General features: G+C 45.8%; 1 protein-coding gene across 6 annotated transcripts in view; it reads right to left on the reverse strand.

Annotated features, from left to right (window-relative positions):
- Nucleotides 1-1,845: 1,845 nt before the first annotated feature.
- The window catches only part of U2AF2 (U2 small nuclear RNA auxiliary factor 2), a 29,428-nt gene continuing 5,484 nt past the window's right edge, over nt 1,846-25,789 (reverse strand). For 3 of the 6 annotated variants that reach the window (XM_086930444.1, XM_086930446.1, XM_086930448.1), the window contains 6 exons: nt 25,423-25,561; nt 25,181-25,260; nt 4,457-4,579; nt 3,331-3,417; nt 2,712-2,960; nt 1,846-2,359 (listed from right to left, as the gene is read on the reverse strand). In XM_086930444.1, coding sequence (XP_086786570.1) covers nt 2,225-2,359; nt 2,712-2,960; nt 3,331-3,417; nt 4,457-4,579; nt 25,181-25,260; nt 25,423-25,561 — 813 coding nt within the window. In that variant the 3' untranslated portion in view covers nt 1,846-2,224. Of the gene's footprint in view, nt 2,360-2,711; nt 2,961-3,330; nt 3,418-4,452; nt 4,580-25,180; nt 25,261-25,422; nt 25,562-25,789 lie in introns of all 6 variants that reach the window. The other 3 variants (XM_086930443.1, XM_086930445.1, XM_086930447.1) reach the window with 1 other exon arrangement.

Below are 25,789 nucleotides of genomic sequence, written 5' to 3' on the forward strand. Positions count from 1 at the left end.
CAGCTAACTTGGCTTTAAGCCCTGTCCGTAGAGCCAGATGCTATGGTTTGAACAAAATACTTTGACAGGGGGCAATAGGAAAGGGCTGCCATGGGTGTCAGTGAGCATGGTCTTTGGGGATGTATGAACATAAGTGTATGAATGGGATGTGGTTACGGGTGACAGACTTTCGTATGTACTTGTGGCAGAGAATATATCTTTAACCATATGTGGTACAGTTACATGTAGAACACAAATGGGGGAAATGTAAACTGCAGAGACATGCCGCAAAAATGTTCAGAGTAAACATTCTGCTCTTTAAATTTCTCAAAGTTAAAATAATGGTTGTATTTTTTGCAAAAATACGACACCATCCAGAACATTAAATGGAAGAGTTAACTTGGTTTCTGCGAGTTTCATAAAAGTTTACATTTTCCCCCATTTCAAAGTGTCACATTTACAAACACCAAGCATTTTGCTCCCAGTATCCTGTAGACATACCATGTTTGATAGAAAATAGTTTTTTAAATGGGAAGAATTTTAAGTGAATAAAAAGGATTTATTAACCGGATCGGTCTTATTTGAAAGTGGAGAGAATACTTAATGCTTCATAGAAACGTTTTTCTGAGTTTCAAATTTCTCCCATTTGAAAAAAAAATTCTAAATGTGGCAGTATCTACAGACCAGAGCGAGAGGCGTCCATTAATGCAACACTTTGAAACAGGGGGAAATAAGTTAATATGGTAACGCAAGTTAATTATGGTATATTTTCCTTTTGATTCCCTCATTCAACAGCGTTCACATTAATCATTGTTCCTTTTTTTACTTAAAAGTTAAAATACTTCAGTTCTTCACCTGTGTGACTCAGCCTGGCCGTTAAATTTTACTCAGCGCTGCTCTTTAGGTTCTGCCATCTGCAGCCTGATAAAGTAAACACAGTTCCCCTTAAGTTAAGACAAATGTGTCCCTGGGCTTATTTTAAAATGAACTCACGGTTCAGAGTTACTTTGAAGGTGTCTGGGAGCTACTGACAGCTCGCAATCAACTGGATGGAGACACCTGTTGCACATACTTGTATAATGCCATGGACTATGAATTGAACTCTCAATGAAAATGTGTGGCTTGCAGATAAACACATTTTTTATTTATGAGCTTATCAAGCACGCGGCTACCCCCAATGGACTGGAGGCAGCAGAAAACTAACGCGGCTAGAGGTTGGAAAACAAGCAGGTTTTCAGATTGCGTCGGAATAGAGATTCAGATGCGGTCAGCCGTAGACACAGTGGTATGCTATTCCACAGTTTAGCAGTCTACAGCAAAGGCTCTTCCCCCCCCCCCCCCCGTTCTGGAGCGGCAACAACGGTGAGAGTGGAGGAGGCGAAGATGATTAGATCTGAGAGCTCAGGCAGACTGAACAGGCTTTAGCCTGCATCTGAGAAAGGCCGGGCCAAGGCCGTTAAGAAATGAGATTGCTGTTTAGCAAGACCTTCACTTTGGCCTCCAACACAGGTGTTAAGGATAGCAGGTCTCCAACTCTATAAAGGAGTGATTGAATGTCTAGTCAGACATCCATCAAAACTGAGTGCCTAGATCACAATGCTCACCTTATAGTATTACTTTATGGTTATGATACCAACAGTGGTTTTGTATTATCAAATGTACAGTGCAACCAACTGTGCAATAGACTCCACCACAAACAATATTAATCTGTTGCGCTACTTCGAGGATAAACTACACAGTAGTGCCCACACGGTCACAAAATACATTCCCAATCTTGATGCAGACAGCCACCATTCAATAGTTTAATTGTTTTTATTGCTTTAACAGCGTGACCTCAAACGTACTTAAATAACATTCACACACAAGTAAAATACAACAAATGTTTAATGAGAAAATTTGTCTCAGCAATAAGAAAATGCCAGACAGAAATTAAGGAAAAAGACAACATCTGCACTACAGCATAACCACCACAGATATTTCATGGTCCTTTGGAAGGAAGGAGCACTGCCAGAGTATTGCTAGCGGAGGATTATGGGGGTAGAGTTTGTTTTTGTTATGGGTATAATGGGCAGGTCATGAAAACTATATCAAAAAAATATTTGGCCATAAAATATTAACACACTTCTCATAAAGGACCAGCAAACTGTCTTTGCAAGTTCCTCCCTCCCTCTCCTTCAAACGTTGCCCCAAGGCACCCCACCCCTTTTTCCAAAAAGTTGTTGGGAATTTAAATATTTTCCAGCTTCTACCAGAAGTCACGGCGGTGGTACCCGTCTGGGTCACAATATTTTGTGACCACCACTCTGTTGGCAAACTTGCGGCCTGTGAGTCCTTGCATGGCTTTCTGGCAATCAAAGACTGAAGTGAATTCCACATAAATCTGGAAAGTAGATAAAGAAAAGTTAAGAGCGAAAAATGGAAGTTAGGGCAATAATACCCCAGTTTCATGTGCACATTGTCACTTTGCCACTTTTTCTAGAAAACCCCTTGAAAGCAAACCAGCAAAAAAGCTAGTGCCAACAGCTGCAGATAGCATAGTATTCTCCTCCCAGTCCCCGTCCCAGATAGTGCTCACTCCTTTTGTAGTCTAACTTTTTTGTTGGGCCCAAACCGATTAGGACCAGAATCGCCATTACTTGTCACCAAGGGAAGAAAAATTTAAGATACAACAGCTGGAAGGTAAAGACAGTATTCAAGAATAGGTTTTAATTTCCTCGCACTAAAATACATACCTTGCCACAACCAGGTACCTCAACTCCATCCACGGGACGAGGAATCTCAATGGATTTAACAATGCCGTATTTACTGCATTCTTCTCTTACATCCTCCACTATCTCTTCATACTCATCATCGTCTAGTAGTTCTTCAGGTAGCACCATGTTCATGAGGCATAGTACCTCGGTAGGGTGACCACCCATTTGAACCTGTGAGCTCATCAAGCCCGGCACCTGCAGCGTCACGGGTGTTTGGTTTATTGTACTCTGCACGAAAAAAATAAAAATAAGGGAATCAAAGTGACACTTCCTCCACTGCTACGTAATTATATGATTATAGTTATCTAGTTTATTGTAAGTAAACCATGGAAACGCATTTAATAACTAAAGCATGTTTAGGCAACGCGAGGCAAACCGCATTATCGACTAAAATGAGAGATAAGCATCCATTGCATCTGGTTTTAAAATTCTGTACATATGCATCATTACCCTTAATAATGGAACGAGGGGAACGGAATAAAAAAGTAAATCAAGCATTAGAAGATATCCACATGACAGCAAATTCAACAGCATTACCAAATATCCTGAGAACCTGAAGTGGAAAAGGTTACAAAGGAAATAGGGAAAAGGCACTTACTAGAGTAGCATTTTTAGCGCCAACACTTGCTCTTTGAACCAGAAGCTTCTTGTCTCCTAGCTGCATGCCGTTTAGTCCAGCTATCGCCTGTTCGTTTAAAAAGATCCGATTATTATAAAGTAATGGAGGCACTGCCGACACGACCAAGTTGAGGCTTAAGTAGTTCTTCAACCCTCAATTGTACCCTAAATTTCCAATGCACTGTATGCATGGCTGGAATAAAAGTGCTAAGTCAGTATTTCCATAGTTTGTGGACAGCTCTAGCCACTAAAGGTTGCCCCAAGAGAACCTAGCGTCAAGTATTAGACTGGTCATGCAATCCGTATAACAAACGGCACTCCCGTAGAAACCGCACAAGATCAGCTCATGCAAATGGAATTAGATCACTTATTTGGGTTACCCTCCATTTCGGCTATGCGTTATATTCAGGTTTCCCAACGGTACCATGACTCCACTATGCCCTTTACACAGGCATTCTGAGAAGGTCTTAAGATACAGCAATAAAGAAGCGATTAACAGATTAGGTTTAAAAAAGTTCACATAATACACGTTACCAGTCCCAAATACCCATATATCGTACTGGAGGGCAGGCAAGATTAACGCCGATTTTGAAAATCACCAATGTGTGGGATCTGAAGGTTGCCGAACTAAGCAAACCTTAAGCTACACGTACACCCACTGCACTAGGAGTTCGTTTTAAAACAAGAAATACATAAAATATACTTGCATTTTACAACTAGCGCTGGGGCAGACCAAGCAGTATCAGCCTCTTCCTCCTCCTCCCGCTATAACAAAAAGCACAGCGGGAAGAAGAGAGAATCCATTATAGTGAGGGTTTGAAAATAAATCTGTATATAGGCCTTAAACTACAGTAGACATACAGTAGCAAAACGCTTAAAGCCGCCTTTACAAGGGGAAGCGAGGCAGTTTATGGTCACACCCACGGGGTATCACGTCTGCAGCTATCCTGACTTTAAACATACACAACCTCGTGTGATCAGGGCCAAAAACTCACGTGCCATTTGAAATGCAGGCTAGTGTGTGCCTTCCATTAAGTAGACTCACCACTCATTGGCTTTAATCCCAACACATTGGGAGAAAACAAAATGGCGTTAGAAACTCCTACCTGGTCTGTGACGTTAATATCAACGTACTCGCAGAAGGCATATCCCTTGGACAACCCAGTAGCACTGTCTTTCACCAAGTTAAACGCTTTCAGAGGCCCAAAAGAAGTGAGAAGCTCCTTGACCTAGAAAAAATAAGGCAGTCAAAAAACGAACTTCGTGAAAAGCATACTTACACTTCAGAATTTACAGATTACTTGTCTTGGGTATGATTAAATACTGCGATATTACTCCTGTGATAAACAGTTCATCCCCAATATTGGCACAACCTTAATTTTATATTGTAGAGAGACATTAAAAACCCCCCAAATAACACCAGCCTCTAAGCAACGCCAGCTTCAGATACTATAAAGTGGCGACTTAAACTAATCTAGCAAGGAAGCTAGTAGGCCATGAGCTGTACTGCAGAAGACCAAAGAACGCAGAAGTACACTCAACTACTAGATCAACATAAATGGAAACAGGAGAATAGGTTCATTGCAAATTCGGCAGAAGACACTTTCCGGTGCAGGCTACATAATGACTATCAGATTAAAATTGGTGTTCTACCCCATGTTCGCCATCTACTCCAGCTGAAACCAGATTGTTTCTCTACAGCCAAATACACAGCAATGAGAAAGCTTAAAATTGCTCATTTTCCCCATGCTAGATATAAGTTTTGCCATGTGAACCAGTACCGCCACGGCTGAAATACTGCCCAGGTTAGGGGGTAAAAGACAACATTGACAATGGTCATAAATTGCATCCTGGACAAAGCAGGTATCCAAGGGCACTGCCGGGGGAGGGGCTACTTTCTCTACACGCACCTCTTAGATCTTATACCGAGATGATAGATAGTTTAGTACACCAGTTAGTTGGCGACAGCCACCACACAACAAGCTTTTGAAATGCAATAGGTCTTGCATTAGGAAAGATTGAGCTATTGGTATTGTAAATGACAAATTTTGTATTCATGTGTTTGTTTTGAAAATAGTAAAAAATAGTTTTGTCATTTACAATACCAATAGTTTGAACTTTTGCAAATGTGACACCTATAGCATTTGTAATACAATATGTGTTTATTTACGCGACTTAGATGTATTGATATTACAAATAACAATGGCATGTATTTGTTTAATAATTGATACTTAAACGTTATTGTAATTTATAATGGCAATAGCTTAAACTTTTGTAAATAACTTGTGAAGATAATGTTGAGTGCATTTTATTGTGAAGAAAATCCAAGAACAGAAGTGGATTATTAACATCTTTGTGACATTTGTAATAAAGCTTGAAACATTGAGAGAACATATTTGAACCAGTTGTTGAATGGTTGCAGATTGATGCTGTGGTGGTGCTAAGTGATGTTGTGGTGGCGACTAGTGATGCGGTGACGTTCAGTGATGCTGTGGTAGCGCATAGTGATGTTGTGGTGCCCCCGAGTGATGCAATAGATAAGAGGGAGGGAGGGAGATAGAAGGAGAAGGACACTGACGGACAGGAGAGAGAATGACAGTGAAGGACAGATTAGGGAGAAGAACGACAATGGGGGACAGAGAAGGGCAGTGAGGGACAGAGAAGGGCAGTGAGGGACAGAACACGGGCAGTGAGTAACAGAAGGGAAAACAAAGACAGTGAGGGACAGAGGAGAGAGAAGTAGGTCAGTGAGACAGTGAAGGGTGAAGGACAGTGAAGGACAGTGAGGGACTGAGGAGAGGGGCTGTGAGCGACAGGAGGTAAAAGGACAGTGAGCGACAAGGAAGGAGGAGGACAGAGGATGGAGAACAAAGGACAGCGAGTGACCGAGGACAGTGAGCGTCAGGGAGATGAAGCACAATGAGGGAGAAGAGAGACCGTGAGGGACAGAGGAGGGAGAAGGACAGTGAGGGACAGAGGAGGGAGAAGGACAGTGAAGAACAGAGGAGGGAGAAGGACAGTGTGAGGCGCACACAAAAAACGTGACACGAGGGAAAACTAACGAAACCGTGCAGGGGGTACAGTGCACGAGCTTCTAAATACCACTAAGAATTACAGTTCGCCTGTTTAGGTCACTTAGAATTAAATGAAAGTGCAGCGACATGCAAGGAAACTCCTGCCAAAAAGGCTGCTAAAATACTCCTCCAGTGAGTGGTATAACAGTCATACTAACATTGTAGTATTTAATCACCAATTCCTTAAACATGCAGTAGGTGCTCATATTGTAATTCTCATTTATAGCAATAAGAAGAGTACAGTAAAACAAAAAACTGTTTCAACAAAAGTTAAGAAGGCGGTGGGGTTCCACTTGCACTAAGCAAACCTCCGGTGAAGAGGATGGTGTCTGCGTGGGGCAGATGGAGTAGTTTGTCCTTAGACAAAGCAGAACTTAAAAACTATAGGCCTATAGCGAACTTACCCTTCTTTGCTAAGATAGTCGAAAAAGCCATGAATACTCAACTTGCGGAATTCATCGAGCAACACCATCTGCACGACGAAACACAATTTGGATTCCGCAAGTTTCATGGAACGGAAACAGCGCTCAAAGCAGCGGATGATATCCGATTAATCAGAGACCAAGGTGGCACAGCACTACTGGTGCTCCTAGATTTATCGGCTGCTTTCGACACGGTTGACCATAAGATCCTAGTCAACCGTGTCGAAAAGATGGGCGTGCAAGGTCTAGCAAAAGATCTACTAGCGTCTTTTCTGGCAGAGAGATCCCAGGCAGTTATACTGGGCCAGTTTGAATCCGCTGAGTTATCACTGCCATGTGGGGTACCTCAAGGTTCATCCCTTAGTCCGACACTATTTAATATATACGTGTCGGACCTCGCTAATACCAAAGCGCACGGGATGAACCTTACCTCATATGCGGATGATACACAGCTGATACTGGCTGTCAGAAATGATGGGGAAACAGTGGCGGAAAATTTCAAGACAGGTATGCTGGCCATTGGAAAATGGATGTCAGCAAACTGTCTGAAATTAAATTCCGATAAAACCGAGGTGGTCACTTTTGGCCACCTCAGCCCCAGCTGGTCCCCAATTTGGTGGCCATCATCTTTTGGAGTTGCACCCAAACCAGTCACGAAAGTGAGAAATTTGGGTGTCCTATTTGATGACAATCTAAATTTCATGGCTCACGCCAATCAGACGGCCTCAACTGCCTTCTATAAGTTAAGACTGGTCAGGAAGATTCTTCCTACTAATGTGGGAAAGACACTGGTTAGCGCTATGGTTCTATCAGCACTGGATTACTGCAATGGCTTGTTTGCTAATGCCCAAGTCAGGATTATTAAGAAAATGCAGACAATCCAAAATGCAGACAATCCAAAATGCAGCAGCCAGACTTCTCCTTAACATTCCCAAATTCAAGCCAATAACTGAATCTTTGAGGAGTCTTCACTGGCTTCCTGTTAGGAATCGAATTAAATTTAAGACGTTATGTATCGTCTACAAGGCACTACACCATTAAGCGCCTCAATTCCTGTGTGACCATCTTGTCCCATACATTCCCACTCGAATGCTACGATCAGCAGGACAGAATGACTTGGTAGTGCCACGGACTAGGCTGGTCAACTGGGGAGACAGACGTTTCCTAGTTGCCGCCCCAAGACTATGGAATACACTGCCACAAACCATAAGATCAAGCCCAAATCTAATGTCCTTCAGGAAGAAACTGAAAACTTGGTTATTTAACCTCTGAAAAAATTCCTAAGATCACATAGGAGGGTAACACAGTACAGCACCGAGACGCCTGCGGGCAATTGTTCGCGCTTAATAAATGCTAAAAATAAATAAATAAATTCTATAGTAGGGGTATCCCTTCCACAAGGACATTCCCACGCAGACTGCCATGACGGATGCTTCTCTCCACGGTTGGGGGGGCGCACTAGAGACTTAAATTCAAGGAATGTGGTCCCCGATGGAGGCCACGTATCACATCAATTTCCTAGAACTCAGAGCTGTTCACTTGGCACTGAAGGCCTTTCTTCCGTCCTTTCAGACCAACTCTCTGCTTGTACAGACGGACAATACGACCACGATGTATTACCTCAACAAGCATGGGGGTTCGAGATCGCGCACCCGGTCGCAGGAGGCGCAGGTGATCTGGCACTGGCTTCTGGCCAGAGGACTGACGATAACGGCTACCCATCTGCCAGGTGTGCAGAATGTTCAGGCGGACGCACTGAGCAGACTGCTTCAGGAAAACCACGAATGGGCCATAAACGACGAAGTACTAGGAGAAGTCTTCGCAGGGTGGGGGGACTCCAGACGTAGATCTGTTCGCCACTGCCGAAAACAGCAAATGCCTAGACTTCGCCTCCAGGTACTATCAGCAGGGGACCCTGGGGAATGAGATATGGATAAGCTGGTCGAACCGCTTTCTGTACGCTTTTCCACCCATTCCCCTGATTCCGGCGGCACTCATCAAGCTGGCCCGGTCCAGGGCTCGGATGATATTCATTGCCCTTAAATGGCCCAGACAGTGGTGGTTCACGGACCTGCTTCACCGGTCTCTCCTTCCTCACATACGGCTGCCGTGCCGGCCGAACCTTCTCACAAAGTTCGGGGGGGCAGATGTTGCACCCCAACCTCTCGTCTTTGAGTTTGGCGGCATGGCTCCTGAGAGAGTGCAATATGGCCATTTGAATCTGCCCGAAGATTGCATGGACATTCTGAAGGAGTCAAAGAGACCTTCCACTCGGACCTCCTATGCTTACAAGTGGAAGAGGTTTTGTATCTGGTGCAAGTCCAAGAACTATGACCCGACGACGTGCAAGGAAGACGTCATCCTTCCTTATCTTCTACATTTGGCGCAGTCTGGACTTAATGTGCATTCCATTAAGGTTAATCTTGCTGCATTGACTGCCTACAGGAAATGCCCTTCAGACTTCCCTCTTCCAGATCCTTGTGATCAAAGATTTTTTGGAAGGCTTAAAGAAAGTGTTCCCTCCTGTCAGGCTTCCTTCGTCTTCATGGGAATTGAATGGTGCTGTCCAGATTGATGAAGGAGCCTTTTGAACCCATTCATAAGGCTTCGTTGCAGCACCTGTCCTGGAAGGCGGCGTTCCTCGTGGCCATTACATCGGCCCGCAGGGTGAGTGAAATTCAGGTGTTGTGTTGCCAAGAACCTCATACTGTATTTCATGCTGCAACGGTTGTTATGCGTACTCACCCTAAATTTCTTCCCAAGGTTATTTCTGATTTTCATGTCAACCAGACCATAACGTTGCCTACGTTTTTTCAGAATCCTTTATCTCCAGCTGAAAGGTCTTTACATTCCCTGGATGTTAGGAGGATGTTCACATTTTATCTGGATAAAACCAAAGATATTCGTAGGTCAGACCAATTATTTGTCAATTATGGATCAGTCAGGACGGGTCTTGCTACCTCTAAGCAGTCCATCTCTAGGTGGATTGTGTCCTGCATACAGTTGTGTTACCAAAAAGCTAATAAGACCTTAGGCGGTAAACCTAAGGCTCATTCCACCAGGGGAAAAGCTGCCACGACAGCTTTACTCCGTTATGTTCCGATACCAGTGATCTACAAGGCGGCCACTTGGAAGTCGGTTCATACCTTTGCTAAGCATTACTGTCTGGACACTGATGCCAGGGCAGAGGCTCAGGTTGGGCAGGCTTCGCTGCGGAATTTGTTCGCACAATAGTGGTGTTTATTTTCTTCTCTCCACCGCCGCTTTGGTGTGGGGATGGGCTTGCCATTCTATTCACTAGATTATGACGATACACAGAGATCCCCTACTACAGAAGGAGTACTTTCAGTCCTGTAACTCCAGTTCTGTAGTAGGGGCATCTCTGTTATAGTCTTAAGCGCCCGCCCTCCTCCCCGGTGGAGAAAGATATTCATGTAAGGAGTGCTACAGGTCTGGTGTGCTACGCCTTCAAAAAGAACTGAAAGTAAAAAGGGACCTGCTGTGCATTCTGGGATACTGGGAGAAGTTCTGGAAAGTTCTCTTAAAGGCACGGTATCCTATTTAAGCCACATAATGGCAGCCTATGGGGCTTGTCTGTCCATGCCTTTCTCCCCATCATCCCAGAGTCTTTTACTGGCAGAGGCAAGTTTCTCTATGGAGGAAACTGGGCAGGCTGTGATGTGTGGTGGAATTTCTAGTTGAAGTACTGGAAAGTGTAGCCTGTGGATATAGGCTGCATTATTTGTCTTTAAATTCTCTTTTAAGTGTCTTTGCAGTTCGGCATGTTTTGACAACTTAATAGATTTTGGATTGCCGGGGTCCACGCACATGGGCGGGACTATTCACTAGATTATGACTATACACAGAGATCCTCCTACTACAGAACCTCAGGCAGACAGACACCGGCTCATTCTCTCCGAGTACCGAAACATCCATGTGGGCACCGCTCCATAGCGCTAAGAGGTAGCTCTGGCGAACAGCGCCCACAGTATGTTGAGCTCCATAGCACGCCTTTGGAATGCACTCACGTGTGGCGCCTAACAAAAAAAATAGCACTCAGTTACGGTGTGGGATACGGATACAGCAAAGGAAATGCAGACAACGGGAGGGGGCGGAAGCATGGTGAACATGGCGGGAAGGGGGGCAGGAGCATAGTGAACACAACCGGAAAGGGGGGTTGGGTGGGGGTGGGAGGGAGGAGCAAAGTAGAAAACTGCAAAAGAAAATACAGCGGGAGAGCTGCGGGAGCAAAGGAACTGCAGACAACGGGTGGGGGCATATTGAACACGGCCGGAAGGGGGGCAGGATCAAAGTAAAACAGGAAATTAGGAAACAAATTGCACTTAGGTACACCTGTTGTACACTACACAACACTTAAAAACAAACCTAACAGCAGTTCGCACAGCTCAGTTCTGAAACCTGCAGCTCTGCAGAAATAGCATGAAATGCTAGTGTTATTCTGCACATAATGAGAAAGGGAAGTGACGCTTTAGGTACAAAAAGTCAGGGCTACTCCAAGCATTTTTTTGCGATGGGTGTCCACTTACGGGTATGGGCGTCAGAATGCAAGCTTGCATTCATGTGCATGGTGGGAATAGACTCAGGGCTATTAATGGAGCCACCTGCAACAAACCTCTCAAAATGTAGCGACTTGGCACCATGCCTGCACAAGAAAGCGCTGACGGATTAGTTTTAAATTTTAATGTGAAAATGGTCACTTTCTTTTAATTGTAAAAGTTTTAAAAAGACGAAAGGAAATGAGAAAGTGACATCAGGTGGGAAGGAGATTAAAAAAACAGCGAAGAGGATCACAGTGGCAGATGCACTGCGCCGCTGCCTGTTTAAAGACCATTAGAGGCCCCTCATGACAGGATTGTCAAGCCACCACCCTGACACAGTACTGCCTGACAGACTCACAGACCATACGTGTGCCTTACATGGCCTTTCTGGTGGCAGACAGGCAGCCAGGAACATTACAGAGAGGTTGGAGACGGACACCCTTGGGACCCTCTTTTAAGAGTCCCTGCCCCCACTAATTATTGATGGTGCCATCCACCAGTAAGCCCCAAAACAGATTTTGCCAACATGGCTTTGTGTGTGTATTTTTTTGCCAGTACTTGGCAGACTACACGCCCTTGAATACAGATGCTGTTGGCGGTCTTAGGATAAGTGAAGTATTGTGAAACTTTTAAAATGTTAACAGTTTCTCCCAACTTTGCTTTTATCAGCACCAACAAGGCTTCATACCTGCCAAGTTCCCCAAGTCCATGGTGATGCACAACGTTTATTTCCCCTTGAATTCTGGGGCTTCTAGTCTTGTGTATTCCATCATAAAACAGGACTACAAGTTAGTTACTGAAAGCAAAGGGAAAAAAATGGACTGCAGCAGGACATCACCCAAGGGCCTGGGAAACTTTGCAGATGTGACACCTCACATGGATAGTAAGCATTATATAAGTGCAATTACAAAAGAGCCTACTTTGTGAACTCGGACTTCTTTCTTTGGAAGCACTGAGGGCATCAGTTAGGGGAAGAGGAGGACTGAGGTCGCCTTTTAACAGCAGAACCTCTCATCTCAGTGCAATGATCAACAATTGTCTGTCATTTAATGCAAGGATGGTTTGTAAAATGCAATTGTGTCAGTTGGTTAGAGGAACAGGATATTGTGGATTTCCAGTGACTCCCACTCCCTGGTAAAGTAAGGAATCAGTAACTTGGTGCTGCTTCTCTTGGGCTATGCCGGCTACCGTAAGCCTGTAACTCCCAGCATGCACCATGCTGTTGGACTGGCTGGGTGTGTCATGCTCGACTCTGGAGCCCTCGGTGGCTTCCATGAAAACTGCTGCAATAGTTTTCATTCTTGAAAGTCTTGGATGTAGCGCCTCAGCTCGCCTCTGGGCGCTGTAGTCACAGCTCCTCTGAAGCTGCCTCGACCCCCACCACCTCCCGCCGCTCCGAGCCCCCCGAAGGCCTATTTTTAGCCAGCATTGGAGGGACGCCGATACATCGCGGCCCCATCGCCTGTCATGGGGGTGCAGTAATCACAGCCTCGCTCCGGGGAGGCTTTGTTGGCAGAGCGGCGCGGGGAACATTGAACCAGAGAAATTAGTAATTGGTGGGTTCCCCCCTGGGCGTCAGCGCTGCGCGGGAACAGGTTTCGGAGGCAGAGAGGCCAGTGATGGTTAGGGGGCGTGAGGGGTAGATGGGTTTGGCTGTCAGCACAGTGGGACTTGGGACTCATTAGTGGACTGGCCCAGGTATAGTGACTGAGCGTCCCCTTCAGTAAGTGCCTCAACCACAGAGGGTGCCATGAAATGAATGGTCATTCATAGGACGGTAGTTCACAAGCGCTCTGTTGGGTGCATCTGAAAACCAGCATTGGAAATGCAATAGGTATCGCATTAGAAAAGTTGGAGCTATTGGTCTTGTAAATGACAAATATTTTATTTATGTGTTGGTTTTTAAAATAGCTAAATGGATAGCTTTGTCATTTACAATGCCAATAGTTATAACTTTCGCGAATGTGACACCTACAACATTTGGAATGCAACATGTTTTGTATTTACGTGACTTAGATGGCAGCTCTGGCCGTTAGGCCACATCTCTAGAGAGCACAAGAGTGCAGCAGGGGAGAGAAGCACAGAGAGGGAGCAGAGAGCGCAGCAAGGAAGAGAAGCACGGAGAGGGAGCCCAAGAGTAAAGCAAGGGTGAGATGCACGGACAGGGAGCCTGAGTGCAGCAGGGGACAGAAGCATGGAGAGGGAGACAGAGTGTATCAGGGGCGAGAAGTACGGACAGGGTGCCCAAGAGCGAAGCAAGAGAGAGAAGAAGGAGAGGGAGTCTGAGATTATAGAAAGGGAGAGAGTTGAGTATAGAAAGGGAGAAGATGAGTTTGGGAGAGAGGCATGAGAGGTGGAAGGCAGAGCAATGGAGATAGACCTGGGAAAGGAGTAACCATGGGGGAGATGAAGATGAGAACAACAGGGAAAAACTAGTGATGTTGACTAATGCCGAAATGGTATAAATGATGCTATGTTAGTGCTCATTGACAATCGTGTGTACCTTGAGGAGAGGGGAGGGGAGAGAGAGGAGAGTTGTGAGAGGGGAGAGTGGTAAGAGGGTGGAGAGTGGTGAGAGGGTGGAGAGTGGTGAGAGGGTGGAGAGTGGTGAGAGGGTGGCGAGTGGTGAGAGGGTGGCGAGTGGTGAGAGGGTGGCGAGTGGTGAGAGGGAGGGTAGAGTGGGGATAGAGGTGGAGGTGAAAGTGATGGGAGAGTGAGGAGTGAGGGGAAAAAGAGAAGGGAGGGGAGAGTGATGGGGAGAGTGGTAAGAGTGCATACTGGTGAGGTGGGATGAGAGAAGATAGTTGTTATAGGGGAGAGTGGTGAGGGGAGGGTGGTGAGAGGGCAGAGTGGTGAGGGCAGAGTGGTGGTGAGAGGGGAGAGTGGTGGTGAGAGGGGAGAGTGGTGGTGAGAGGGGAGAGTGGTGGTGAGAGGGGAGAGTGGTGGTGAGAGGGGAGAGTGGAGAGTGGTGGTGAGAGGGGAGAGTGGTGGGAGGGGAGAGTGGTGGTGAGAGGGGAGAGTGGACAGAGGAAGGGGAGCTGAAAGAAGATGCAAAGAAGAAAACATAATGAAGAATAGAGAAAAGTAATGACAGTGGCAAGCGTGAGACACTGGGTGAGCAGAGCAGAGGAAGAGAGGGGGGAAACAAAGGAGGAGAAGGGTGGAGATCAATACTGTCGGTTTAAATGAGATGAAAAAGGGTAACCAGGCAGAAAAGCGATAAGAGTGAGGTTGTGATGGAGACAATAAGGTAGAGGAAGGGGGAACGGGCATAAAGGACATAATGAAAATGAGAAAGGTGTTGACGATGAATTGAAAAGAACAGAGGAGAGGAGAGGGCGCCATAGGTAGAAGATACGAGGGAGTGAAGCGAATTGGATGTACAAAGAGAGAAGCTGGAGGAGAGGGGAGGAGGAGGGAAATTGAGTAGGTGGGTACGAGCTGTGAGAAGACGTAGGTAGGCGAAGAGAAGAAGGACTGATCATGGATTTATTATACAAGGAGGCATAGCAGAATATGAAGGGGAGAGCAGGCAACAAAGGAAGGGAGATGTGTAGTGATCGCATAATGGCTGCTATGAAAAGGGTACCTGGGAAGAAATAAACCAGAGTGAATGGATCAGGAAGGGAGAGGATGAGAGCCAGGGGGAGGGACATTGGTGTAGCTTCCATTAGTGCAGCAGGTGCAGTGGCACCGGAGCCCAGAAGCAATAACGGTCCAGTAGACCATCATTATTGCTGCAGTTCATACTGCGACCAGGGTCCCGTTTTTTTTCTTGCACGAGGGCACATGACACCTGCTACGCCACTGTGGAGAGGAAGAGAGGCTGGCTGGCAGAATGGCGGGAGAAGGCTTGGTGTAGCACTGTAGAAGCGAGCGGATGTGTGGCTGGCGCGAGACGGAGGCACGGCGCACAGGATGAACGAGAGGGCAGGTTATGCGTGGGGGAGGCTTTGGAGCAGTAGTGTGGGAGAACAGCGGGGGTGGGTAGGTGGGTGTGCGGGAATATCGAGTGCGTGTGTATGTGTGCCTGTGGAGGAGGGGATAGCGGTGATGGAATTCAGTGTGTGTGCGTGCCTGCTTGCGCACACACACCTACGGACCCGTGCGCCACAAAGAAGAGTTGGGGACCGAGACAAGAAATGCTGAGAAGTGCCAGAAGGGGGCAGTTTCAAAGTCCACGACGAGGACAGACATGGCGGAGGCCGGCTCCCCCCTCAGTAGATGAGGCCAGGACTCGGAAATAAAGAAACACCTTGGTCTATGTACGCCTTCTTCCTTCTGCAGAGCGCAGCACTGCAAGACAAATATGTACCGAGAACGGGGAGACTAGATGCCTCGAAGCACCTATTGCAACCAACAAAGATGATCCAGCCATCACCGTAGCCAGAAGAACAACCACATGCCCGGCGACAGCAGCATCCTGGATGGCAAAGTGGTGCCACACAAGCTGGGACATTAAATGACCCCACCAAGCCACAGTCTTGCCAGACTAAAAATACAGACCTCAATTTTCATAGCAGAGATGAGTGAACACCGTACATATCAGATACAGCCATCACAAAGCCAGACATCTGTACACTGGGCCAAAGAAAGCAGGAGTAAAACAATAATAACAAAGAATCTGCGCGCAGTCAATCAAGTAATTACACAACATCAACACAAACCATGTCTGTAGACAGGAAGGTCAACCAGAACCCGGCCTCAAATTTAAGGCCCTCTGAGCAACTAACGATAATTCCTGGCAATGACGTATGCCCCGGATGGACTGAGTCGCTCTAGGACTTTGATGACTTAAACAAAACACAAGAAACAGGTGAGACCCTGAAATGAGCAATGCTAAAAAAAATCTTGTAAAAGATACCTGCAGGATGAGCAAAAAAAACTTTCACCAGACCATCACGTACCAGAAAATAAGAGGTGCTAAACACAAATTCTTAACAAAGAAGAAAGTGGACTACGACCACTATAAATTCAATCTAGCCTCCTAAAAAAAGATGAAATAGTAGGCAAAACCATCACGAGAGATCGCCATTTAGTCTGGCATTGTTAATTCAGCAAGGTCTCAGATGAGGATGCAGTTCGGTCATGGAACATTGAAGAATGCATCACTGCCAGTATGAGTGTCTTTGGCGTCGTCCACTGAGAAAAAGCTGCAAGTTTGAAAAGATTGAAACATGACAGCTACATGATCAAGGTGAAGCTCAAGCAAATAAACAGTAGGAATAAAAAAAAAAAATCGCAAACAGGCATTTTGGCTACCGGGCAGGGGAGGGGGCCAAGCGGGGAGAGCGACCGTATCACGATGAGGGAAGGCAGAGAAGGGGAGGGGGGGGGAGAAATGCGACACGGCGGGCAGGGGAGGGGGCCGAGCGGCGATGAGGGTGTTAAGCAGTAGGGGCCTTTGAAGTGAAAGCTTCACTTAAAAGGTGTGGGAGGAGTGCTGCTGGGGAACAGATGCCGATTTGATGCTGTGCACGCGCATTTTAGGTCAATGCGCTTGCGCATTGACCTAAAAGCCACGGGCACAGCACCAAATCGCCAGTTGGGATACTAGTTGGGTAAAGTCGGTTTAAGTGGCTTTAGTCTCGCTTCTCTCAATGCGCATGGATAGGTCGCGAGACCTAAAAAACAAGCATGCCAGCATTCACGAGCAGATGGTCCTGTTTGTGACCTGCGGAGCGCGTTAAGTGGCTGGTGGCAAATGGACTCAAAGCGGCCGGTTGCTTTGATGATCTTGGCTTGTCTTGCTTGGTGGGAGAGCGAATTTCTGTGCACGCGCAATTCTCACATGAACTACATGGAATCCGCAGTGTTCAAGAGAGTTTGTTTCCCCTGCTATAAAGGGGTAGGGAGGAGACGAAAAGACAATCTTGCACTTTAACACGTTACACATTTCCCGGATTTTTTGCGCTGAAAAGCATTACGGATTAACACAGGAGACAATCCCTGAAGATTTCATATAATAGGGTAAGCACAAGAGATTTGGGAAATGTAACGTGTTAAGTGTTAAAACCAGACACTCTTCCGGATCCTTGCTGGTAAAACCATGTTCGAGAAGGAAAACATTCTCACACGTTCAGCATCCAGTCTCACTAAATACTAAACTATACGGCAGGATGGGATGGCTGCTACAGTGGCGCAGTCTTTTCATGGGGAAAGTTAACTGTTTGCGGAACAGCACAAGTAGCTCAATTCTAGTTAATGTCTACTGGGTGAGGAGGCGACCATCGTAGTGGATTCAATCTGCTTTTAGGCAGGTGTGGGGAATATATTCGTACCTGCGTGGACTGCCATTTGTTTCTGCAGTATTTTAATTTGACCTCAAATCACGCATTTAGCACATTAAAGGGTAGCACACCGGAGTGGCCTATTCAGAGGAGGATCCCCAATGAGAACAAGCATTGGCATAGCCAATAGGTCTCGCTTTTGGGACCTTATAAGTATTTAGTTATGCAGCACAATATCCTTGGTGCAACATAAACTGTTGCAAGTCTAAACACTAAGAAGGTCCCAAAGGCGAGATGTATTGGCTATGCCAATGCTTGTTTTTATTGAATTCTCAAGCACGTAAAAATTCTATGGTCGTGTGCCCAGCACCTGCCATTTGCTTCCTTTATTTCTTTCACCTGAATAATGCTTGAGTAATCTGTATTGCAAGGTTCTGCGCATCTAGAGAAAGTCAACCTAGGAGGAAGAAACTGATGATGCAAAGTATGCTGCAATAGAAGAGTATGAACTTGAGCATGTGGAGGGGCAAGCAGTGGTCTTAAGTTCTTGATTTTAACTTTTTAAAGGGCTCTGGGATTCTATTGCTATCGTTTTACTGTACGGCTATAAATGAACAGAATCGCCACAGGCTTACATTTCCGAAGTAGTCTTCTTTGGGGGTAAAAGGTTTAGTTTTTAGTATGATATGCAGGAGGTTCAAGGCCCAGGATGCATTATCAGTGGAAGGGTGACCTTATAGCCCCCTCCTCTTTGGAATGGTAAACAAACACTACGAAGATTGTCCATTGGTTATTAGCAACAGGATTTTCTCAGCCACCATTAGAAACAAAATACCAAAGTGTATGCAATTCTGTACACATACCATTATATGATCAATGAATGTGATCTATTATAAATACAACAAATCAAAAAGTAATTTTCAATTTATCATTCGACTATACGTTTTCTGGGGAGAGGTACAAAGTAGATCAGTCTATAGGCATAAAGAGAAAAAAATGGTATAGTGAACGGCATTCTCAGTAAGACAAGTTTAAATTACAGTGACACAAGCATTAGCGAAGAATGGTAATAATTACCCAAGCAATGATTTATGGAAACACTAGTATCAAGGAACTGGAGACACCTTGTTACCATCAGAGGATAAATGAATGAGGAACTCTTGACTACTGGATTTTGGGTCACACAATATTAATCAAATGAAGGCGCTCACAAGGGGTTTAGAAAACTTGGGGAACATTTTATGCTAAATATGCAGGTACTATTAATTGTAATGTGCCCATGCAACAAGGTAAACACAATATCAGATCTGATAAACGAATTACATAGAGATATATAGATATATATAGGGGCTGTGGTATCGCATTTGACTACAGCTGCCTCAAGCAGGGTCAGTTGCTCTCCCACCAATGGGAGCACCGCGAAAATCTATTAGGGAGGGAGACGGCACCACCCGGTTGCAGGCAGCTTGTGAAGGATGCTTCAATATGCGAAAAGCGTCATGCTGTGCAACTAGTGAATAAAAGGGCTCCTGAAAGAATCCTCGCTGTGCCCATGGGTCACTTCTTTCTGAGTGGTCTTATCTTTGATGTTTCCTGTGCAGGCCAGAAACGCAGTACAAGGACCCGCTCCACCAAGAGTCTCTGGTATCACGGGCACTAGACTTCAACTTAAGGGATTGGTTTACCTGGGACCGCCACGAAGACTGACCATTCATGCGGCTGCTGCCAGGAGACAGACCGTGACTCCACGGGGGAGAGGGCTCACTGCAGCGTTTTACATGGCCCGGTCTACTCTGAATTTGTGGCTTGGACATAGGGGACTTGAGGGTGCCCGGACACTTTGAATTGCGGAAGGTACCTGCCACTACACAGCCCCCTCTTCACAAGGTATTTGCAGCACTAACATGGAGTGTTAATTTCCCTGCTACAGGATATACACATGTTGCATTCTGGGGGCTGTGGTCTCGCATCTGACTACAGCTTCCTCAAGCAGGGTCAGCTGCTCTCCCACCAATGGGAGCACCGTGGAAGTCTATTAGGGAGGGAGACGGCACCATCCGGTTGCAGGCAGCGTCTGAAGAAGGCTTCAATCGCCGAAATGCATCATGCTGTGCAACTAGTGAATAAAGGGCTCCTGAAAGAATCCCGGCTGTGTCTATGGGTCACTTCTTTCTGTGTGGTTTTCTCTTTGAGATAGATCTTGTATGAATTAAATAAAGTGAAAAATGTAACTCCCTTGGTGGTTAGATACTGTCTAGCGAAAACATATGCAGACTCAATAGGCAGCCCATGTGTTAGAACTTACAAATGGGCATCAAAAATGTAATTTAAGATGACACCAGTAAAAAAAAATATAAAAAGAAATTTAGTAATTTTCAGTCCTATATTTAACTCATAATATAAAAGAAAAGGGGGACCTCTTTGACCAAACCAGGGGAGTAGGGTACTATTGACAAGTGAAAAATGTAATTGCCTTGGTGGTTAGATACACTGTCTAACGGAAATATATGCACACTCAATGGGTATCAGCCCATGTGTTAGAACTTACACATTCCCAACTGAAACTACAATCATACAAAAAAGTAAGTAAAAAAACGTTTTATTTTATAAAACCATGATCATAGTAAAAACATTTGGCATTCAATTAAAAAAACCAATTACAATATTACAAATACATCAAATAATTTGACAAATAATGAAACTGTCCCATCAAGACAGGGGAATAAAAAAAAAGTATGTGTACTTTTGTTGAATAAAAAAGGGACATTTCTATACCAAGACTACACACAATATACACTGACATGCAACTAACAGACACAAAAAAGAGAATCTATTTTGTTATAAAACCATACAAGGTAAACAGTTTCTTGGCTGATCCTAAATATACTTAATATTTTTTATCTATAGGATGAGCTGCCCCCCTCAATTGCGTGAATTGCAATGTCGACGTGTTTCGATGGTTAAAAATGACATTCCAACTTTTTCAAGACAAAGAATGATAAGTCTTTTTTTCGCATGCCTGATAAAACATAGCATAAGTAGTACTGAGGATGTGGTCACCTTTTCCAACTGACCTATGGGATAGTCAGATTGCCCTACTGTAAAAAAAATATTCAATTTTTTCTGCCCTCAAGATACAAGAGAAATAGGGAACCAACCAGTGCCCTAAATAAGAGACGTATAAATCTTTGTCTTGAAAAAGATGGAATATCATTTTTAACCATCGAAACGCATTGACGCTGCAATTCACGCAATCGATGGGGGGGGGGGGGGGGGGGGGGGGGGACAGCTCATCCTATAGATAAAATATTAAGTATATCTAGGATCAGCCAAGAAAAACAGTTTACCTTGGTGTGGCTTTCTGACAAAATAGATGGTCTTTGTGTCTGTTAGTTGCCCGTCAGTGTATATTGTGTGTAGTCTTGGTATATAAACATCCCTTTTTAACTGTTTAACAAAAGTACACATACTTTGGTTTTTTAATTTTAATTTTAATTTAATTTCATTTAGGGTTTATATAGCGCTAGAATCGACTCCCGGAGGAGTATCTCCGCGCTTCGACCACTGGGGAACCCGTCCTGGCTCACCCTGAGAGATGGTACCTAATGGGTATCTCCAAGGTGCGACCAAACATCCCCGGCGGTCTGGGGGGGGCCGTTGTGAAGACGAGGCAAGCTAATGCCCAGAGTTGCCGGGGGGGGCGCTACTGCTCGAACAGCCAGGTCTTCAGCTTCTTCCTGAAGTAGAGGTGGTCTTGGGTCAGGCGCAGGTCGGGCGGGAGGGAGTTCCAGGTCTTGGCGGCCATGTAGGAGAAGGACCTTCCTCCTGTGGTGGCTCTTCGGATGCGGGGGACGGCGGCGAGGGCGTGGTTGGCTGATCGGAGGTGGCGTTTGGGAGCGTAGAAGTTGACTCGGCAGTTGAGGTAGCTCGGGCCTTGGTCGTGTAGGGCTTTGTGTGCGTGGGTGAGGAGGCAGAAGGTGATTCTTTTGTTGACGGGGAGCCAGTGAAGGTCTTTCAGATGTCCGGAGATGTGGCTGGTTCGTGGGATGTCGAGGATGAGTCTGGCTGAGGCGTTCTGGATCCGCTGGAGTCTCTTCTGGAGCTTGGCGGTGGTACCGGCGTAGAGGGCGTTGCCGTAGTCCAGTCGACTGGTGACGAGGGCCTGGGTGACGGACTTCCTGGTCTCGGTGGGGATCCACCAGAAGATCTTCCGTAGCATGCGTAGGATGTTGAAGCACGCCGAGGAGACGTTGTTGACTTGCCTGGTCATGGAGAGGGAGGGGTACAGGATGAAGCCCAGGTTGCGGGCATGGTCTGTCGGTTTGGGTGCGGTGCCCAGGGCGGGAGGCCACCAGAGGTCGTCCCAGGCGGAGGGTGAGGAGCCCAGGATGAGGACCTCCGTCTTGTCAGAGTTCAGTTTCAGGCGGCTGGTCGTCATCCACTCGGCTACCTCTTTCATCCCTTCGTGCAGGTTGGCTCTGGTGGCGGGGTCGTTGGTCAGGGAGAGGATCAGCTGGGTGCCGTCAGCGCAGGAGATTATGCTGAGGTTGTGTTTGCGTACGATGGCCGCGAGGGGGCTCATGTAGACGTTGAAGAGGGTGGGGCTCAGAGATAATCCTTGGGGGACGCCGCAGATGACTTCGGAGGCCTCTGACTTGTACGGTGGTAGGCGGACTCTGTGTTCTTCCGTCGAGGAAGGAGATGATCCATTCCAGCGCCTTGTCCTGGATTCCGATGTTGCTGAGGCGCCGTACTAGGGTGCGGTGGCAGACCGCGTCGAATGCCGCGGAGAGGTCTAGGAGGATGAGGGCCGCTGTTTCTCCATTGTCCATCAGGGCTCGGATGTCATCGGTGGCGGCGATGCGGGCGGTCTCGGTGCTGTGGTTGGCTCGGAAGCCGGACTGTGAGGGGGTCGAGGGATCCGTTCGTCTCGAGGAAGGCGGCCATCTGCTTGTTGACGGTCTTCTCGATGACTTTGGCTGGAAACGGGAGGAGCGAGATGGGGCGGTAATTCTTGAGGTCGGTGGGGTCCACTGTTGGTTTCTTGAGTAGAGCGCTGAGTTCGGCGTGTTTCCAGCTCTCAGGGAAGATGGTGGTGTCGAAGGATGTGTTGATGTCTCGCAGGTGGGGTGCGATGACAGCGTCGGCCTTGTTGAAGACGTGGTGAGGGCAGGGGTCGGTCGGTGATCCGGAGTGGATTGAGTTCATCGTGCGGATGGTGTCTTCGGTGCTGATCGGGGTCCAGGCGTGGAGGGTGGTGGTGGTTGCTCGGTCATGGTGTGCGTTGGTTGGTTGTTGAAGCTGTTGTGTATGTCCGCGATCTTGTTGTGGAAGTATGAAGCGAGGGAGTTGCAGAGGTCTTGCGATGGGGTGATGTCGTTGTTTCCTGCGCTGGGGTTGGAAAGCTCTTTCACGATGTTGAAGAGTTCCTTGCAGTTGTGTGCGTTGTTGTCCAATCGGTCCTTGAATGCTGTTTTCTTGGCGGCGCGGATCAGCTGGTGGTGTTTCCGGGTGGCAAGTTTGAAGGAGGTCCTGTTGTCCGGTGTCGGTTCCCTTCTCCAGACTTTCTCCAATAATTTGATGTATTTGTAATATTGTAACTAGTTTTTTTAATTGAATGCCAAATGTTTTTACTATGATGTTCATGTTTTTTATAAAATAAAACTAGTTTTTTTTTTTATGAGTGTAGTTTCAGTTGGGAATGTGCAAGTTCTAACACATGGGTGGATACCTATAGAGTGTGCAAATATTTCCGCTAGAAAATGTATCTAACCACCAAGGGAATTCCATTTTTCACTTGTCAATAATTCCCTACTGCCCTGGTTTGGTCAAAGGGGTCTCATTTCTTTTATATTATGAATTAAATATAGGACTGAAAATTACTGAAATTTTATATATTTTTTTTTTTACTTTGGAGAGTCATCTTAAATGTCATTTTTGGTGCTCACCTCAGACTCAAATGTTCTGAACTGGAAGGAAACCCTCTGAACCTGCCTACACCCAACATGGGCCCATTTATAAGGCCACTTCCTTGAGGGCAAGATTTTTTATAAGTTAGCAAGATAGCTGCTTCAGAGCATTACAAGGGACTAATATGGGGTTTTATAGCAAAAAAACGACTAATATGGATCGTATGCGCCAACATTCCACTGTTTGTCCCTTTTTAACTAATAAAAATCTACCCTTGGTGGGTGGAATGTTCTAATAAAATTCTCATGCCTGGGTGCTCTACCATTAGTTAAAGTCCCTCAGTCTTGTCATAAGGCCTTGACCTGCAACTAAGGCTATAATGGTATGCTTTAGCAAGGAAGCATTTCACTCGTGGGAGTTCAAATAAAAACATAATTCATTCAGAACTTGGAACCTCTTTGTATGAAGAGATGCGATTAGGCTTAAGCACACTCTGCAACCTGAGCAGACCCAGTGATTGGAAAACAAGTAAACAAAAGAACATATAGCAATATCAACCTTTCAAACTATCACAAAGCTCTAATGCAATATGGGTCTATTGCTAGCCAACTTGCTGGTACTTATTTCACTCCTCTATTGTGTGTGAAACCCTGTTGGTCGTGTTGTGGTTGGACCGATAACTTGCAGAGAAGTACAGGTCTCTGCAGCAGGACGTAACCTACTGACCCTTCTTAATAGCTCCACGAATCAGACGTCAGTGTAAAATATATTCACATGGTACATTTAAACACCGAGTATAACTAATCTAGGGGGGAGATCGTGCATCCGGACAAAAATATGAATTTTTTTAGCATACGAGTTATAAAAAAACCATTTGCCTTCCTATTATCTCGGAGTTAACATTGGCCCTGAAGGTAGGCTAAAAGCTACTTGGACAGCATGATGGACACATGAACAGTTGCACAAAGTTTAGAGATGGTTAAATACACATTTACAAAAAAACTATAAAAATCACATCAAATAATCGTACTTTTAAGGCAGACGTTCAAACCAAATTCTGCTTATACACCGGTGCAGCCACAATCGGGCTCACACGCCAACAGACAATTCAGGCCCGGGAGTTGTGCTCGCACGCAAAAATGAAGTGGTGTGAGCGCACCGCGACGAGAGAGTAAAGCCATATGGCGCCTCTGCTCGTCATTGTGCACGTAACAGCACGCTCCATGCCAGCCAATAGCGCGTGGTAGTACTTTTAAAAGCCCACACTCTGTCTCGCAGCGCATGCGCTGGGGCTCAGCGAAAATTAAGAAAGCAAAACTGTAAGACGGCAAGATGGTCAATGGTAACAGCAACTCTTAAAATTGCTGATTGTTTTGAACTATTTGCATTTTAACTTCATGTAATGTTATGAATTCACCACTGTTTCATATGTATTATTGATTGTTTTGGCCGCCATGGGTAAAAACATATTTAAAGATTTGGTTTCTGCAGCACAGTTTATGGGACGCTCTATGCCCTACCACTTAACTCCTCTTCTAGCCGGAAACTTAATACCAACTTGAGCGGACCATAATAAATATTCAATGTACAGAGAAAAACCAGTACAGCAAATGTTACAAAGTATGCCATGGTTACCTGGTCATCATTCAGATAGTTGGGTAAACCTCCAATAAACAGCTTGTGTGCAGAGTCTGGCACCACAGTAGATACCACACCTGTAGGAAGAGACCATGCGATCAGCAAAGATATGGGTTAAATGGGAAGTACCACTTTATTTGCTGGCTAGTTGTGCACTCAAGTGTCAAGCATGCTATGACAATGACACGCTAATTAAAATTCTACCGAATTACCGACACGCATTTTGTAATTAGTCTTACCTGGTACGTATACGGAAGGATTTTCAGACATGCCAGGAAGTGGCTGATAATCGTGTGGTCGACGGATCTTTAAAGACTGCCCCTGGAAAATGATACCATCGAAAGCCATGGCCTGTGTCGTTTCATCCACCGAGCGGAACTGCAAAAGAGGGAAAATCTGGCAATCTGTACAAACGTTTCATACCCTCCAGAGATACAACGTTGCACGGCAAAAACGTGGGGTGTACTTCAAGGACCCTAAAACGAAGAAACGAGTTTATGCCAGAACTCAAACTCGACACCATTGCACGTGGATAGTAAACAGCAATGATAGTTATTATACGGACTGTCAACCAGGATCCCGGCTGTAAACACGATAGTGACCGAT

This window comes from Lissotriton vulgaris, chromosome 7 (genome assembly GCF_964263255.1).
Source record: "Lissotriton vulgaris chromosome 7, aLisVul1.2, whole genome shotgun sequence".
NCBI classification, from domain to species: domain Eukaryota; kingdom Metazoa; phylum Chordata; class Amphibia; order Caudata; family Salamandridae; genus Lissotriton; species Lissotriton vulgaris.